The sequence below is a fragment of the Salmo salar genome, chromosome 07 (assembly GCF_965601325.2).
Source record: "Salmo salar chromosome 07, fSalSal1, whole genome shotgun sequence".
Classification (NCBI taxonomy): Eukaryota; Metazoa; Chordata; class Actinopteri; order Salmoniformes; family Salmonidae; genus Salmo; species Salmo salar.
In genome coordinates this window covers 9,397,501-9,415,000 of record NC_138297.1, presented here as the reverse complement: position 1 = coordinate 9,415,000, position 17,500 = coordinate 9,397,501, and the positions used below count along the sequence as shown (strand labels likewise).

General features: G+C 44.7%; 1 protein-coding gene across 1 annotated transcript in view; it reads right to left on the bottom strand.

Annotated features, from left to right (window-relative positions):
• Positions 1 to 17,500, bottom strand: part of adam19a (ADAM metallopeptidase domain 19a) — a 242,938-nt gene that overhangs the window by 108,226 nt on the left and 117,212 nt on the right. The window contains exons 5-6 of the mRNA XM_045721473.2: positions 13,346 to 13,422; positions 7,182 to 7,365 (exon numbers count right to left, since the gene is read on the bottom strand). Of these exons, the coding sequence (XP_045577429.2) occupies positions 7,182 to 7,365; positions 13,346 to 13,422 (261 nt within the window). The remainder of the gene's footprint in view (positions 1 to 7,181; positions 7,366 to 13,345; positions 13,423 to 17,500) is intronic.

Genomic DNA, 17,500 nt, shown 5'->3' with positions numbered 1-17,500 from the left:
CCCTCAGATTACACAGAACTACAAAGAATTCAGAAACAAATCCAATGTTGATAATCTCCCATATCTATTGGCTGAAATACCACAGTGTACCATCACAGCAGCAAGATTTGTGACCTGTTGCTACAAGAAAAGGGCAAACAGTGAAGAACAAACACCATCGTAAATACAACCCATATTTATGTTTATTTATTTTCCCTTTTGTACTTTAACTATTTCTACATCGTTACAACACTGTATGTAGACTTAATATGACAGTGTAACAATCGTCGTAGAGAGGTGACCAAGATGCAGCGTGGCACGTGTTCATGATTATTTATTTAAATCAAACAAACACTCGAACAAAAATAACAAAGGGAAACGAAAGCGCTCAGTTCTGTCAGGTACAGAAACACAAAACAGAAAACAACTACCCACAAACACAGGTGGAAAAAGGCTGCCTAAGTATGATTCCTAATCAGAGACAAGGATAGACAGCTGCCTCTGATTAGGAACTATACTCGGCCCAAAACAAAGAAATACAAAACAGAATGCCCACCCCACCCCCTGACCTAACAAAATAGAGAAATAAACCGTCTCTCTCAGGTCAGGGTGTGACAGATATTTGCAAAGTCTTGATTCTTTTGGAACTTTACGTGTTTACTGTTTATTTTTTATTGTTCATTTCACATTTGTTTATTATCTGTTTTACTGCTTTGGCAATGTAAACATACGTACAGTGCCTTCGGAAAGTACTCAGAGCCCTTGACTTTTTCCACATTTTGTTATGTTACAACCTTGTTCTAAAATTGATTACATCATTTTTTCCCCTCATCAATCTAGACACAATACCCCATAATGACATCACAATACCCCATATTGACATCACATTACCCCATAATGACATCACAATACCCATTAATGACATCACAATACCCCATATTGACATCACAATACCCCATAATGACATCACAATACCCCATATTGACACCACAATACCCCATAATGACATCACAATACCCCATAATGACATCACAATACCCCATAATGACAAAGCAAAAGCAAAAACAGAAATATTACATTTACATACAGTAACTATTACATAAGTATTCAGACCTTTTACTCAGTACTTAGTACTTTGAAGCACAGTGATTACAGCCTCGAGTGTTCTTGGGTATGATGCTACAAGCTTGGCACACCTATTCTTCTCTGCAGATCCTCTCAAGCTCTGTCAGGTTGGATGAGGGGCGTCACTGCACAGCTATTTTCAGGTCTCTCCAGAGATGTTCGATCAGGTTCAAGTCTGGGCTCTGGCTTCAAGGACATTCAAAGACTTGTCCCGAAGCCACTCCTGCATTGTCTTGGCTGTGTGCTTAGGGTTGGTTGTCACGCCCTGACCATAGAGAGCCCTTGGTTCTCTATGGTGTTGTAGGTCAGGGCGTGACTAGGGGGTGTTCTAGTCTTTTCTATGTTGGTGCTCTTGATATGGTTCCCAATTAGAGACAGCTGATGTTCATTGTCTCTAATTGGGGATCATACTTAAGTTCTCCATTGTTCCCACCTGGGTTGTGGGATATTGTTTGTGTTAGTGTTTTGTGCACTACGGCGTTCACATTTGTAGTAGTTTGTTTATTGTTTTGTTTAAGTTTCACAGTAATAAAAGATGTGGAACTCAAATCACGCTGCGCCTTGGTCCGACCTTTTCTATGAGCGTGACAGAATATCCCACCACAAATGGACCAAGCAGCCTGCGTTGGAGGAAAAAGTGAGTTGGACCTGGGAGGAGATCCTGGGAGGACACGAGACCCTTCCTTGGCGGGAGTCGCCAAGGAGCATAGGGGGACAGCGACGACGCCGGGGACCGCGGCCGCAGAAACCGCACATGGGGCGGACGGCAGATCAGCGGAGAGTACCAGAGCCCGAATGGGAGTCTCTGGAGGAGTTCAATGAGGGATACCGGAGAGAGGTTTTGGCTAGGAGTATGCTGCAGCGCAGGCGTTTGGAAGAGCGTGATACCAGTCCGGTGCCATCTGCGCCGGCTCCACGCACCAAGCCTCCAGTGAGCCTTCTCAGCCCGATACGTCCTGTGCTGGTTCCTCGCACTCGCCCTGAAGAGCGGGTCACCAGTCCGCTGCCACAGAAACCCCTAGATTATTTTTTTGGGGGGGGCACATGGAGCTGGCGGATGAGCAGAGGGAAGAGCCAGAGACCGTCAGGGGGGCGATGGAGAAGTTGGGGGAGAGTGAGAGGAGAGAGATGTTGGTCAAGTGTGTTTTGCTCAACATTCGACCTGAAGAGCTTGTCAGCAGTCTGGTGAAGTCTGTGCCTATTTTACACCTCTGGCCTCCAGTGAGCCTCCCCAGTCCGGTACGTCCTGTGCCAGCTCCCCGCACTCGCCCTGAAGTGTGTGTCATCAGTCCGGTGCCACCTGTACCGGCTCCACGCACCAGGCCTCCAGTGCGCCTCTACAGCCTGGAGCGTCCTGTGCCGGCTCCAAGACCTCGACCTGAGGAGCGTGTCATCAGTCCGGTGCAACCTGCGCCGATGCCCAGTCCAGGCACGGCGTCCAACCCAGCTCCATGGCCGGAGCCCTCCTCTGCACCGGTGCCCAGTCCAGGCACGGCATCCAGCACCGCTCCAAGGCCGGAGCCTTCCTCTGCGCCAATGCCCAGTCCAGGCAGGGCGTTCAGTCTGGCGCCATGGCCGGATCCGGGGCCTGGGCGGGGGCGGCGACCCGCACCGGAGCCACCACCGACACTAGTCACCCCCCTACCCTACCCTCCCCATTTGGTTTCAGGTTTTGCGGCCGGAGTCCGTTTAGTTGGTTTATTGTTTTGTTTAAGTTTCACAGTAATAAAAGATGTGGAACTCAAATCATGCTGCGCCTTGGTCCAACCTTTTCTACGAGTGTGACATCGTTGTCCTGTTGGAAGGTGAACCTTCGCCCCAGTCTGAGGTACTGAGCAGGTTTTCATCAAGGATCTCTCTGTACTTTTCTCCGTTCATCTTTTCCTCAATCCTAACTAGTCTCCCAGTCCCTGCCGCTGAAAAACATCCCCACATCAGGATGCTGCCACCACCATGTTGCACCGTAGGGATGGTGCCAGGTTTCCTCCAAACGTGACTCTTGGCATTCAGGCCAAAGAGTTCAATCTTGGTTTCATCAAACCAGATAATCTTATTTCTCATGGTCTGAGAGTCTTTAGGAGCCATTTGGCAAACTCCAAGTGGGTTGTCATGTGCCTTTTACTGAGGAGTGGCTTCCGTCTGACCACTCTACCAGAAAGGCCTGATTGGTGGAGTGCTGCAGAGATGGTTGTCCTTCTGGAAGGTTCTTCCATTTCCACAGAGGAACTCTAGAGCTCTGTTAGACTGACCACTGGGTTCTTGGTCACCTCCCTGACCAAGGCCCTTCTCCCCTGATTGCTCAGTTTGGCCGGGTGGCCAGCTCTAGGAACATTCTTGGTGGTTCCAAACTTCTTCCATTTAAGAATGATAGATTCCATTGTGTTCTTGGGGACCTTCAATGCTGCAGAAATTTTTTGGTACCTTTCCCCAGATCTGTGCCTCGACACAATCCTGTCTCAGAGCTCTAAGGACAATTTCTTCGACCTCATGGCTTGGTTTTTACTCTGACATGTACTGTCAACTGTTGGACCTTAAATAGACAGGTGTGTGCCTTTCCAAACATGTCCAATCAATTTAATTTACTACAGGTGGACTCCAATCAAGTTGTAGAGACATCTCAAGGATGACCAATGGAAACAGGATGTACCTGAGCTTAATTTCAAGTCTCATAGAAAAGTGTCTGAATACTTATGTAAATCATGTATTTCTGTTTTTTATTTTTAATACAATTGCAAACATTTCAAAAAATCTGTTTTCACTTTTTCATTATGGGGTTTTGTGTGTTGATTAATGAGGGAAAAAACAATTTAATCCATTTTAGAATAAGGTTGTAACGTAACCAAATGTGGAAAAAGTAAATCCTTCTGAAGGCACTGTATGTTTCCCATGCCAATAAACCCCCTTGAATTGAATTGAAAGAGAGAGAGAGAGAGAGAGAGAGAGAGAGAGAGAGGGACAGAGAGAGAGAGGCCTGAATGACTGTTCACCACAGGGACATTATCAGCATTCACGGCTGCACTGGAGCAAATTAGGCCCTGTGTTTAGCCTTTCGCCTTCCTCCGTGGAAGGATACTACAGTAAGACAGACTCACACTGGGGGGAAACAAACGCAACGGCAACAGACCAAACCACCAACCGTATAATTCCCTCTGGCTTTCAGCTGGCCTCGGAGTGATTTTGTGTGTGCCTCTAAAAAGTCTCTAAGAGAAATCCAATAATGTGTTTATGCTTGTATGACAAGAGAGATGGTCATTTCCTCTGCAGGACAAAATGCACTTTCTCTCTCTCTCTCTCTGTGTCTCTGTGTCTGTGTCTGTGTCTGTGTCTGTGTGTGTGTGTGTGTGTGTGTGTGTGTGTGTGTGTGTGTGTGTGTGTGTGTGTGTGTGTGTGTGTGTGTGTGTGTGTGTGTGTGTGTGTGTGTGTGTACAGGTTTGCATGTGTGTAGTCAATAGCCATGTAATCATCCCCGCAAAGAGACTGATGAATACTATGTCCATCACATCAGAAGGTTAATCACACAAAGAAGAAGCTTTCTCCTCAAAGAATAATAACAGAACATGCTATTTAATAGCAGAGACATTTCCTTCTGTTCTACATTTGTTATGCTCCATAAAAGCATTAGCAGGTTCTTCCTCACCTTTACATATATATATTTTAAAAAAAACACACATCCTGGGAATTTTATCCATCCCTACTCTAAACATTTAATATGACAATAACTTCTGCTGTTGCCATGCGTTGTTGTGCTAGTATCTTTTAGTATTTAATCAGTTTGTATTTATTTAATCAGTTTGTATTTAATCAATATGTTTGTATTTAATCAATCAGTTTCTGAACCTTTAATATTTGTATTCTTTGTGCTTGGTGCTGTGCTTGGTGCTGTGCTTGGTGGTGTTCTAGTGCCTGTGAGGTGAAGGATGTGGAGACTGTCTGTACCTCTATGTTTGGTTGGTTGGAATAGAAGTTTGGGCTGTACACCATGGCATAGTCTGACATCTGCCATGCAAAGATAAACATAGACTTTTCTTTTCTTTTGTAACTCTGTTTCATCTGGTGGTGGAAAGTTCATGTGTAAAAACTTCTGTCAGTCTTGTTTGTTCTGTTGATAGAGAACATACCACACAGTCTATACAAATGAAAGACTTTGTTGGGCTTGCGGTCAAAAGAGAATGTGAAATCTGTCCAAATAAATAAAGACTTGTTGTGTCTGTTGATTATTGAACCTTTATTTAACTAGGCAAGTCAGTTAAGAACAAATTCTTATTTATAATAATGGCCTACTGGGGAACAGTGGGTTAACTGCCTTGTTCAGGGGCAGAATGACAGATTTTTACCTTGTCAGTTCAGGGATTCGATCCACCAACGCTTTTGGTTACTAGCCCAACGCGCTAACCACTAGGCTACCTGCCGCCTCAAGTGTCTGTTGCTGTCTGTTGGTGTGTAGTTGTGCCGGACGGAGTCTGTTAATGTGTTGATATGTATGTTGGTGTGTTGATATGTCTGTTGGTGTGTTGATATGTCTGTTGGTGTGTTGATATGTATGTTGGTGTGTTGATATGTATGTTGGTGTGTTGATATGTCTGTTGGTGTGTTGATATGTATGTTGGTGTGTTGATATGTATGTTAATGTGTTGATATGTCTGTTGGTGTGTTGATATGTATGTTGGTGTGTTGATATGTATGTTAATGTGTTGATATGTATGTTAATGTGTTGATATGTATGTTGGTGTGTTGATATGTATGTTGGTGTGTTGATGTGTATGTTGATATGTATGTTGGTGTGTTGATATGTATGTTGGTGTGTTGATATGTATGTTGGTGTGTTGATGTGTATGTTGGTGTGTTGATGTGTATGTTGGTGTGTTGATATGTATGTTAATGTGTTGATATGTCTGTTGGTGTGTTGATATGTATGTTGGTGTGTAGTTGTGCCGGACGGAGTCTGTTAATGTGTTGATATGTCTGTTGGTGTGTTGATATGTCTGTTGGTGTGTTGATATGTATGTTGGTGTGTTGATATGTATGTTGGTGTGTTGATATGTATGTTGGTGTGTTGATATGTATGTTGGTGTGTTGATATGTATGTTGGTGTGTTGATATGTATGTTAATGTGTTGATATGTATGTTGGTGTGTTGATATGTATGTTGGTGTGTTGATATGTATGTCGGTGTGTTGATATGTATGTTGGTGTGTTGATATGTATGTTGGTGTGTTGATGTGTTGATATGTATGTTGGTGTGTTGATATGTATGTTGGTGTGTTGATATGTATGTTGGTGTGTTGATATGTATGTTGGTGTGTTGATATGTATGTTGGTGTGTTGATGTGTTGATATGTATGTTGGTGTGTTGATATGTATGTTGGTGTGTTGATATGTATGTTGGTGTGTTGATATGTATGTTGGTGTGTTGATATGTATGTTAATGTGTTGATATGTATGTTGGTGTGTTGATATGTATGTTAATGTGTTGATATGTATGTTGGTGTGTTGATATGTATGTTGGTGTGTTGATATGTATGTTGGTGTGTTGATATGTATGTTGGTGTGTTGATGTGTTGATATGTATGTTGGTGTGTTGATATGTATGTTGGTGTGTTGATATGTATGTTGGTGTGTTGATATGTATGTTGGTGTGTTGATATGTATGTTGGTGTGTTGATGTGTTGATATGTATGTTGGTGTGTTGATATGTATGTTGGTGTGTTGATATGTATGTTGGTGTGTTGATATGTATGTTGGTGTGTTGATATGTATGTTGGTGTGTTGATATGTATGTTGGTGTGTTGATATGTATGTTGGTGTGTTGATATGTATGTTGGTGTGTTGATGTGTTGATATGTATGTTGGTGTGTTGATATGTATGTTGGTGTGTTGATATGTATGTTGGTGTGTTGATGTGTTGATGTGTCTGTTGGTGTGTTGATATGTATGTTTGTGTGTGTGTGTGTGTGTGTGTGTGTGTGTGTGTGTGTGTGTGTGTGTGTGTGTGTGTGTGTGTGTGTGTGTGTGTGTGTGTGTGTGTGTGTGTGTGTGTGTGTGTGTGTGTGTGTGTGTGTGTGTGTGTGTGTCCCTCACCCTTTGATGCAAAGGTTTAAGCAGTCCGGAGAGGAGGCTGGGGTGTCCAGTCTGATGCCCATGGCCGCAAGTCCCACCTCTGATTGGCAGATCGTCTGCGCTGACCAGCGAGTGATGGAGAGAGTCCAGCCCTCTGATTGGCTCAAGGTAGTAGGTGTCATTTGAGTTCAAGGCAATCAGGCCCCTGTTTCAGCAAGAGGGAGAGATTAAAGAGGCATGATTGGACGAACACAAAAAATGACTAAATTTAAAAAGAACCTAAACAGCAACAAATATTGTATGCAGTTAAGCAACATAATTTATTTTTTTACATAAGATAACACATGATAATATTACATGACATGTATGCATGTGAAATGTCATCATTTATCCTGCCAATGTCACAGTACAGCTGCCCTGGGGTAGTTCCAGTGTTGACCTGCAGGGGGCGATGAAGGACCCAGAGGCCCTAAGGGAAGTGGTATTTGAGCTATAAACAACAGAGCTGTACTATATGGAGGTTTTAGCCTGTGGCCTCATACAGAGGAGCCTGGAGGGAACTTGTCCAAGAGGATAGAGGGCTGCAGTAAAAAGGCCATTTACAGGCAGAGTGAGTCACTCTCCATCATTATCTGTCAAGAGGTTGTATGTGTGTGTGTGTGTGTGTGTGTGTGTGTGTGTGTGTGCGTGTGTGTATGCGAGTGAGAGAAAGAGAAAGATTGAGGAGGCTGTACCCCACTTTCAACATCAGACCCCTCCCTCCCTCCCTCCCTCCCACAGACAGACAGACAGACAGACAGACAGACAGACAGACAGACAGACAGACAGACAGACAGACAGACAGACAGACAGACAGACAGACAGACAGACAGACAGACAGACAGACAGACAGACAGACAGACAGACAGACAGACAGACAGACAGACAGACAGACAGACAGACAGACAGACACACACACACACACACACACACACACACAGGTTGCAGCTCCATTGTAATTGTAGAAATACACTCTGTAAGCACGCTGCACTGAAACAGACATTACCAAGCACTACACTCTTAGAAATGGTTCCAAAAGGGTTATTCGACTGTTCCCATAGGAGAACCCTTTTGGGTTCCATGTGGAACCCTCTGTTGAAGGGGTTCTACATGGAACCCAAAATGGTTCTACCTGGAACCAAAATTGGTCATTCAAAGGGTTCTCCTATGGGGACAGTCGAAGAACCCTTTTAGGTTCTAGATAGCACCTTTTTTTTCTAAGAGTGTAAGGTGAGAAAATGATTCAATGTAAAATCCATGTTATCAACAGAGAACATCACCTGCACAGCATGAGACGAAGGGCTGCATTGAGTTAAGCCCCTTTGATAAAAACATCTGGTCGTAAGTACATCTTATACAATCAACGTCCCAAACATTATTCAAATTCCTGACGCCAAAATTTCAATTTTCTGATATTGACGAGGTTGCAAGACATTTATTAGTAAAAATTCTGCATTTATTGAAAATAACCTGGAAGCAAAAGAGGGACAGAAAAGAAACAACTGAGGCGGCGGGCGAAAATAAACATCCACTGTGTTTTTCCACCTCAGAGAGAAGTCATGCTTTCTGGAGAAGGTACTGTGATCCACATTGTGTGCTGTGGCTGGAGAAGGTACTGTGATCCACATTGTGTGCTGTGCTGGAGAAGGTACTGTGATCCACATTGTGTGCTGTGCTGGAGAAGGTACTGTGATCCACATTGTGTGCTGTGGCTGGAGAAGGTACTGTGATCCACATTGTGTAATGTGGCTGGAGAAGGTACTGTGATCCACATTGTGTGCTGTGGCTGGAGAAGGTACTGTGATCCACATTGTGTGCTGTGGCTGGAGAAGGTACTGTGATCCACATTGTGTGCTGTGGCTGGAGAAGGTACTGTGATCCACATTGTGTGCTGTGGCTGGAGAAGGTACTGTGATCCACATTGTGTGCTGTGGCTGGAGAAGGTACTGTGATCCACATTGTGTGCTGTGGCTGGAGAAGGTACTGTGATCCACATTGTGTGCTGTGGCTGGAGAAGGTACTGTGATCCACATTGTGTGCTGTGGCTGGAGAAGGTACTGTGATCCACATTGTGTAATGTGGCTGGAGAAGGTACTGTGATCCACATTGTGTGCTGTGGCTGGAGAAGGTACTGTGATCCACATTGTGTGCTGTGGCTGGAGAAGGTACTGTGATCCACATTGTGTGCTGTGGCTGGAGAAGGTACTGTGATCCACATTGTGTGCTGTGGCTGGAGAAGGTACTGTGATCCACATTGTGTGCTGTGGCTGGAGAAGGTACTGTGATCCACATTGTGTGCTGTGCTGGAGAAGGAACTGTGATCCACATTGTGTGCTGTGCTGGAGAAGGTACTGTGATCCACATTGTGTGCTGTGGCTGGAGAAGGTACTGTGATCCACATTGTGTGCTGTGGCTGGAGAAGGTACTGTGATCCACATTGTGTGCTGTGGCTGGAGAAGGTACTGTGATCCACATTGTGTGCTGTGGCAGGAGAAGGTACTATGATCCACATTGTGTGCTGTGCTGGAGAAGGAACTGTGATCCACATTGTGTGATGTGGCTGGAGAAGGTACTGTGATCCACATTGTGTGCTGTGGCTGGAGAAGGTACTGTGATCCACATTGTGTGCTGTGGCTGGAGAAGGTACTGTGATCCACATTGTTTGCTGTGGCTGGAGAAGGTACTGTGATCCACATTGTGTGCTGTGGCTGGAGAAGGTACTGTGATCCACATTGTGTGCTGTGCTGGAGAAGGTACTGTGATCCACATTGTGTGCTGTGGCTGGAGAAGGTACTGTGATCCACATTGTGTGCTGTGGCTGGAGAAGGTACTGTGATCCACATTGTTTGCTGTGCTGGAGAAGGTACTGTGATCCACATTGTGTGCTGTGGCTGGAGAAGGTACTGTGATCCACATTGTGTGCTGTGGCTGGAGAAGGTACTGTGATCCACATTGTGTGCTGTGCTGGAGAAGGAACTGTGATCCACATTGTGTGATGTGGCTGGAGAAGGTACTGTGATCCACATTGTGTGCTGTGGCTGGAGAAGGTACTGTGATCCACATTGTGTGCTGTGCTGGAGAAGGTACTGTGATCCACATTGTGTGCTGTGGCTGGAGAAGGTACTGTGATCCACATTGTGTGCTGTGGCAGGAGAAGGTACTGTGATCCACATTGTGTGCTGTGCTGGAGAAGGTACTGTGATCCACATTGTGTGCTGTGGCTGGAGAAGGTACTGTGATCCACATTGTGTGCTGTGCTGGAGAAGGTACTGTGATCCACATTGTGTGCTGTGGCTGGAGAAGGTACTGTGATCCACATTGTGTGCTGTGCTGGAGAAGGTACTGTGATCCACATTGTGTGCTGTGCTGGAGAAGGTACTGTGATCCACATTGTGTGCTGTGGCTGGAGAAGGTACTGTGATCCACATTGTGTGCTGTGCTGGAGAAGGTACTGTGATCCACATTGTGTGCTGTGGCTGGAGAAGGTACTGTGATCCACATTGTGTGCTGTGCTGGAGAAGGTACTGTGATCCACATTGTGTGCTGTGGCTGGAGAAGGTACTGTGATCCACATTGTGTGCTGTGGCTGGAGAAGGTACTGTGATCCACATTGTGTGCTGTGGCTGGAGAAGGTACTGTGATCCACGTTGTTTGCTGTGCTGGAGAAGGTACTGTGATCCACATTGTGTGCTGTGGCTGGAGAAGGTACTGTGATCCACATTGTGTGCTGTGCTGGAGAAGGTACTGTGATCCACATTGTGTGCTGTGCTGGAGAAGGTACTGTGATCCACATTGTGTGCTGTGGCTGGAGAAGGTACTGTGATCCACATTGTGTGCTGTGGCTGGAGAAGGTACTGTGATCCACATTGTGTGCTGTGCTGGAGAAGGTACTGTGATCCACATTGTGTGCTGTGCTGGAGAAGGTACTGTGATCCACATTGTGTGCTGTGGCTGGAGAAGGTACTGTGATCCACATTGTGTGCTGTGCTGGAGAAGGTACTGTGATCCAAATTGTGTGCTGTGCTGGAGAAGGTACTGTGATCCACATTGTGTGCTGTGCTGGAGAAGGTACTGTGATCCACATTGTGTGCTGTGGCTGGAGAAGGTACTGTGATCCACATTGTGTGCTGTGCTGGAGAAGGTACTGTGATCCACATTGTGTGCTGTGGCTGGAGAAGGTACTGTGATCCACATTGTGTGCTGTGGCTGGAGAAGGTACTGTGATCCACATTGTGTGCTGTGCTGGAGAAGGAACTGTGATCCACATTGTGTGCTGTGGCTGGAGAAGGTACTGTGATCCACATTGTGTGATGCACCTCCGCTATGGAGCTCTTTGTCCCAGTAGATATCAGCACAGCAAAGTAACACGCACAATACATAGCAATCAAATGGGTCTCATGAAAAGGTATGCATGTGAAGCATGTACACACAGACACAGACACGCGAGCACACACACACACACACACACACACACACACACACACACACACACACACACACACACACACACACACACACACACACACACACACACACACACACCCACCCACCCACCCACCCACCCACCAGGCCCTTTCAGTCACGGCACGTTGAAACTGAACACAATATACCCTGGCTTACATTGGAACCGTGACAAGTCAGGTTCGTTGAAGTTCAGGGTTTGGGTGTGTCCAGCTCACCCTCCCGTTACCACCTAATTCAATTTGGAGTCAATACAGAAACACTTGTCTTTGGTGCGTGACGGTGGCGAGCGGGGAATATGAGCTGGGAGGTGGCATTGGAAGGGAAGTGAAAATATACAGCACAGCCAGAGAACTGCTATGAAGAGCGGAAAAGGGCAGGGATGGAACACAGACAATAGAATGGAATGGCAGAAGGGATTCTGGAACTTTTGGGTGTTCCATGAGTGGAAACCTTTGTTATTGATGACGAGTCTCACTAACTAATATGACTAAAGCAGGGGGTATGACCTTACTTGTCAGCATTAGCAGGTACCCTTTTAACTACGCCCTCATGACGTTCTGTGTCCAAGGAAAACAAGCCAGTGTAATAAAGCCTATGATTACGTAATAGAGGTTAACGCTTTGCCACCCTTTCTATAGCATGCCGTTTGCTTATGACTGTTCTATGAAGTGTCTTTCGTAGGACCGTATAAAGTGATTGGCCTTCGGATTTGTATCTTGTTTGAAGTGTGACCCTTTAGCTTAGCTCTTGCCTTTGTTGAAAGTTGTTATTTGATCAACTGAGTTTTTTTTTCACATTCTCTGTGTAGGTTAGACATTTTCATTCTGTTGAGTTGCTGTCCTCGGTTTCACCTCACGTCTGTCTCTTCGGTTTCCTCCTAACCTGTGACTGATCGCATCTCACTACATCCTCAGCCAGGACAAACAGCCACTACAAATTAGCTCCTCTTGCTGTATGAGAGACATAAAGAGTATCACAGAGAAAATACTAAAGATAAAACAATTGCTAATGAAGAACAAACTTGTGTGAAACGCTGTTATCAGTCTAGGATTGGCTGAGCTGACTTGTGGAATTAATTTCTAATCAAGAGCGATTGAGCTAGAAACTTAAGGTCTTCGGCTGGATCAAATTCATGAATATATTTTTCAGGGTGTACGGGTGGCGACAGGGGACATCTTTTTCCACAGGAGAGCTCCAATTTCAAAGCATTTAATATGCAAGAAGCTTCCTATTAAATTCTGTTCTGAGGCAGGGAAAATTTAAAGACTTCTAAACTGCCGTCTGTATCGCAAAAGAAGATTTGAGGAATTGAATTAGCCAGCGAGTTTTATGAAAACTCACACTACTTGCCTGGGGTAGTCTACATCCAGCAACAGAGTTATGTAAAATAAAATAAATATCAGACTGAATTCTGGGTGTTTGAGGTAGAACTTGACATTGTTATTCCACTCTATGGTTCATTTGGAGAAACATGACAGAATTTACTCCAGCTGGAAGTTGCCTTTAGACATTGATCTAAGGTCAGTTTTGCATTTCTTCCAACTAATGATTAAGGTTAGGATTTGTAAAAGTCAAGTTGATTCTGGATCAGTGCCTAACAGGGAAACGTCTACCAAGAGACTGAAAATCCAAGAACAGGTTAGAAATGATGATAAAGTCAAATGTAATTTTTTTTTACATACCTTACTCCTGAACATGTGCTAAGAGCTGCCCAGGAGTCCATGTGTCCTCTTACATGCCCGTGGTAGAAGCAGTGATCCTGTGATGATAGGAGAGAGAGAGAGAGAGAGAGAGAGAGAGAGAGAGAGAGAGAGAGAGAGAGAGAGAGAGAGAGAGAGAGAGAGAGAGAGAGAGAGAGAGAGAGAGAGAGAGAGAGAGAGAGAGAGAGAGAGAGAGAGAGTCAAACGTACTGTACTATACCATAATGTTTATATGGACACTAAATCCTATAAGCCTGCATCTTGTGATAAATGGATTCTGGGTATTGGCGCTGTGAAAAAAAAGGTTCCTATAGATCCAATGTTTCATTAGTGACCAGCTGGTACACTGCAACACAACATGTCCTGGGTTTGGACAAATGGCTCTGTCTAAATCAGTAGAAATGTACAATACTCGCTCGATCCTTGATGTATTTCAGTGACTCAATGCTGGAGCTTCACTGTTGTTGCTCCAGGACGATCTTTACATGAGTGCTCGGAGAAAAAGATTAGCATCTTTTTACAAAGATTTTTTTTATGCTGACAACCCTTTTGTGAGGTATGTCAAACGTACTTCCAAGGGACAGGGCTACAGGCTGCGTCATTATGTACCGATTTAGGTCTTTTGAGTGCTATACAGAGAAGGCCGAATGCCTACTGATGCATTGGTCTTTTCCATGAAATCCAAACAATTAGCATTGTATGGAGAGTTCCAGTTGCCTTTGAGTCATGTTACCATAGCGACCTGAATATCACAAGCAAGGTTGGAATGCTTCTGGCGTAGAACATTACGTCGATGTCTGTGCGTTCAGTGAAATGGTGTATTTATCAAGCTAGATACTGTATGTGAGTCTGAATGCAACTCCATTTTGAATTGAGTTTTCCTGCACAGTGACGCAGCGTGTGCATCCTGTTGACCTTATGACCTGAGCTGGCTGTCCTGGAAATGATATCACAATGGTCAGGGACTTGATGTCACAATGGGCCACGAACGATGTCACAGAGCATTGTCCTCCGGTGTTGCTTTTGTGGCCCTGGGCCCTGGGCCGCAACACACCAACATCAAATTAATTTATTCGGAACAAGCTTATATTGTGCATAAATGACAATTCTTGGCTATTTAAAAGTCTTTGGTCTGCCCATCAGACTGTGAAATAAGCTAATCTATATGAACGTCAGAAGCGATGGGTACGCTCATGCATGGAGGACATACAAATCAATTGTCAGTGAAAACGCTCCCTGCCAGTCTAAGAGCCTCGTGTCTGTCTCACCACATGATGTCGATGGAGGAAAGCCAAGCCTACACACAACATGTTACCCACAATGCCTCTGCCATGTTTCAGGCATGTGTAACAAAGTGGCATGCCACCTGGGAAGGTGTCTACTGTAAATAAAGACCTCAGAACCGCAGGATCTCATCAACATGCACCTACAAGCAACACAGAGGTTCCTTTTATATGAAGATTTTCAGGTTGCTACTTGGGCAGAAACAGAACAGAAAAATATGTTGTTGTTGTTTTGATTTTTCTTTTTTAACGAGCGAACGTTCTGGGAGAGAAAAGAAAACCTTCACGGAAATTGGTTGGCAATTTTACTGCTCTGTAGAGGGTGTCTCGGTGTATACCACGAACAGCAAGACTCATAGATTCACTCTTGTTTTCTGTCCGTGTGTGTGTCTGTGTGTGTGTGTGTGTGTGTGTGTGTTATAAAAACGTTTCTTTCCATCGCCATCACAGTGTCATGACACTTTTGTTCTTCGTTTACATCGTATCGCCATTTAGAGAATGTTGTCAGAACTTTTGTCAGAACTCTTCAACGCCGCTACTAACAAGGCCAATAAAACACCACGCTGCCCTTTCCAACCAATCTCATTTACATACGGCTCCAAATCGACTCTAAATGGCTGTCAAATTATGTAATTACCAACGCAGCCACTTGTGCCTCACTTTAAATATTGTCCAACTGTCTGGAAATAACATTGCATCAGTAGGAAGCTGAATGCGCATCAACAATTTCACCTAACTCCATAGACTCTGATTAAAAACACTTTTATCCAGTGTAATCTCTTAAATCCAGTTTCGTCTCTTTTATTCAGTTTCATCTCTGCAGTCATATCATGAAGTCATATAGTAGAAGTAAGCTTCTGATTCTAACGAGGACTAAAGCTAGGAACAGGTAAGTCATGGAGGGAATCTCCCACTCTTCTACTCCACAGGCTTCTAGTCTGTCACAGCTGTAAAGGATTCACAGATTATTATCTGTGAATTATCTTCAGTTCACATTGATATTTAACCCCCCCCCCCCAGCTGACACTGACTGGACTGGAATGTGTTATCTTGGTTTCTGTGGTCCGAGGAGGGGTTAGGGTTTACCGTTTGGGTTGGAGTGGTCTGGAGGTTAGGTTTAGGGTTAACCCATAACAGTTAACCTACACCACGACCACAGTCAATTATATCTGGGTCACTGGTGGAAAAGACCCAGGTCACGTGACAGGGTAGATAGATGTTTCGGTTCCTCTTCCTGTTGAATGTTCTAGACTCTAGAGACACATGTTTTCTTTTAAAGAGCCGGATGCTTAATTATAAAGCATACAGCCATTCACGGCCCACACTCATCTCCACACATCCTCTGACATTGGGTTGTCTTTGGGTTGATAGACAGAAATAACCCGACAGGAATACGGGTAATTCTGGAGTTCTGAGAATGAGAGATGTAGATTTCATCGGCTATTCATGTGTTGTTAATTTATAGCCTCTTTTAGTGTTTCCCTGAATACTTAATTGAATGACTTGTGGGTAGATATATTCTCATGCTTGGTCATGTGAGAGAGAAAATCAATGTTGTCCTTGTTGTCCACACACACATGTAGTGTGTGTGTGTGTGTGTGTGTGTGTGTGTGTGTGTGTGTGTGTGTGTGTGTGTGTGTGGGTGTGTGTGTGGGTGTGTGTGTGTGTCTTTCAATGTGCATCAATGCTTCCTTGTTTCTGTGTGAATGTGCTTCTGTCTGTGCATGTGCCTCAGAGTGTGTGTGTGTGTATGTGATATGTGTGTATGTGTGTGTGGTGTGTTTGTGTTGTGATATGTGGTGTGTGTGTGTGTTGTGATGTGTGTGTGTGTGGTGTGTGTGTTGTAATGTGTGTGTGTTGTGATATGTGTGTGTGTGTGTGTGTGTGTTGTGATGTGGTGTGTGTGTTGTGATGTGTGTGTGTGTGGTGTGTGTGTTGTGATGTGTGTGTGTGTGGTGTGTGTGTTGTAATGTGTGTGTGTGTGGTGTGTGTGTTGTAATGTGTGTGTGTGTGTGTGTGTTGTAATGTGTGTGTGTGTGTGTGTGTGTTTGTGTGTGTGTGTGTGTGTGTGTGTGTGTGTGTGTGTGTGTGTGTGTGTGTGTGTGTGTGGTGTGTGTGTGTGTGTGGGGGGGGGGATGTGTGTGTGGTGTTTGTGCTGTGATGTGTGTGTGTGTGTGGTGTTTGTGTTGTGATGTGTGTGTGTGTGTGTGTGTTGTGATGTGTGTGTGTTGTGATGTGCGTGTGCGTGTGGTTGTGATGTGTGTGTGTGTGTGTGTGTGTGTGTGTGTGTGTGTGTGTGTGTGTGTGTGTGGGGGGGGGGGGGGGGGGATGTGTGTGTGTGTGTGTATGTGTGTGTGTGTGTGTGTGTGTGGTGTTTGTGATGTGTGTGTGTGTGTGTGTGTGTGTGTGTGTGTGTGTGTGTGTGTGTGTGTGTGTGTGTGTGTGTGTGTGTGTGTGTGTGTGTGTGTGTGTGGTGTGTCTGCGGTGTGCGTGCGTGTTTGATTCCTGAGTTGAAAGTTAAAAGGTACTGTGTGTCTCTCCACTCCAGCTGAAGCAGGCAGATCCATGTTAGTGAGGTTCTGAACGAGCAGCTTGCAATCTTTCACACTGTCAACATATCCTTTCATATCCCGCGTTCCAGACACTGACTGGCTGACAACCGTGTAAACGAGACGAGCCATCGTCCTCGTTCAAATCAAATCAAAGTTTATTTGTCACGTCTAACCAATAGTGCAAAAAAGCATGTTGAAAAGGTTTCCTAAACCTGAGCTGTTTATCAAAACAACCGAAGGAACGATCATTTACATTTTAGTCATTTAGCAGACGCTCTTATCCAGAGCGACTTATGCATTCA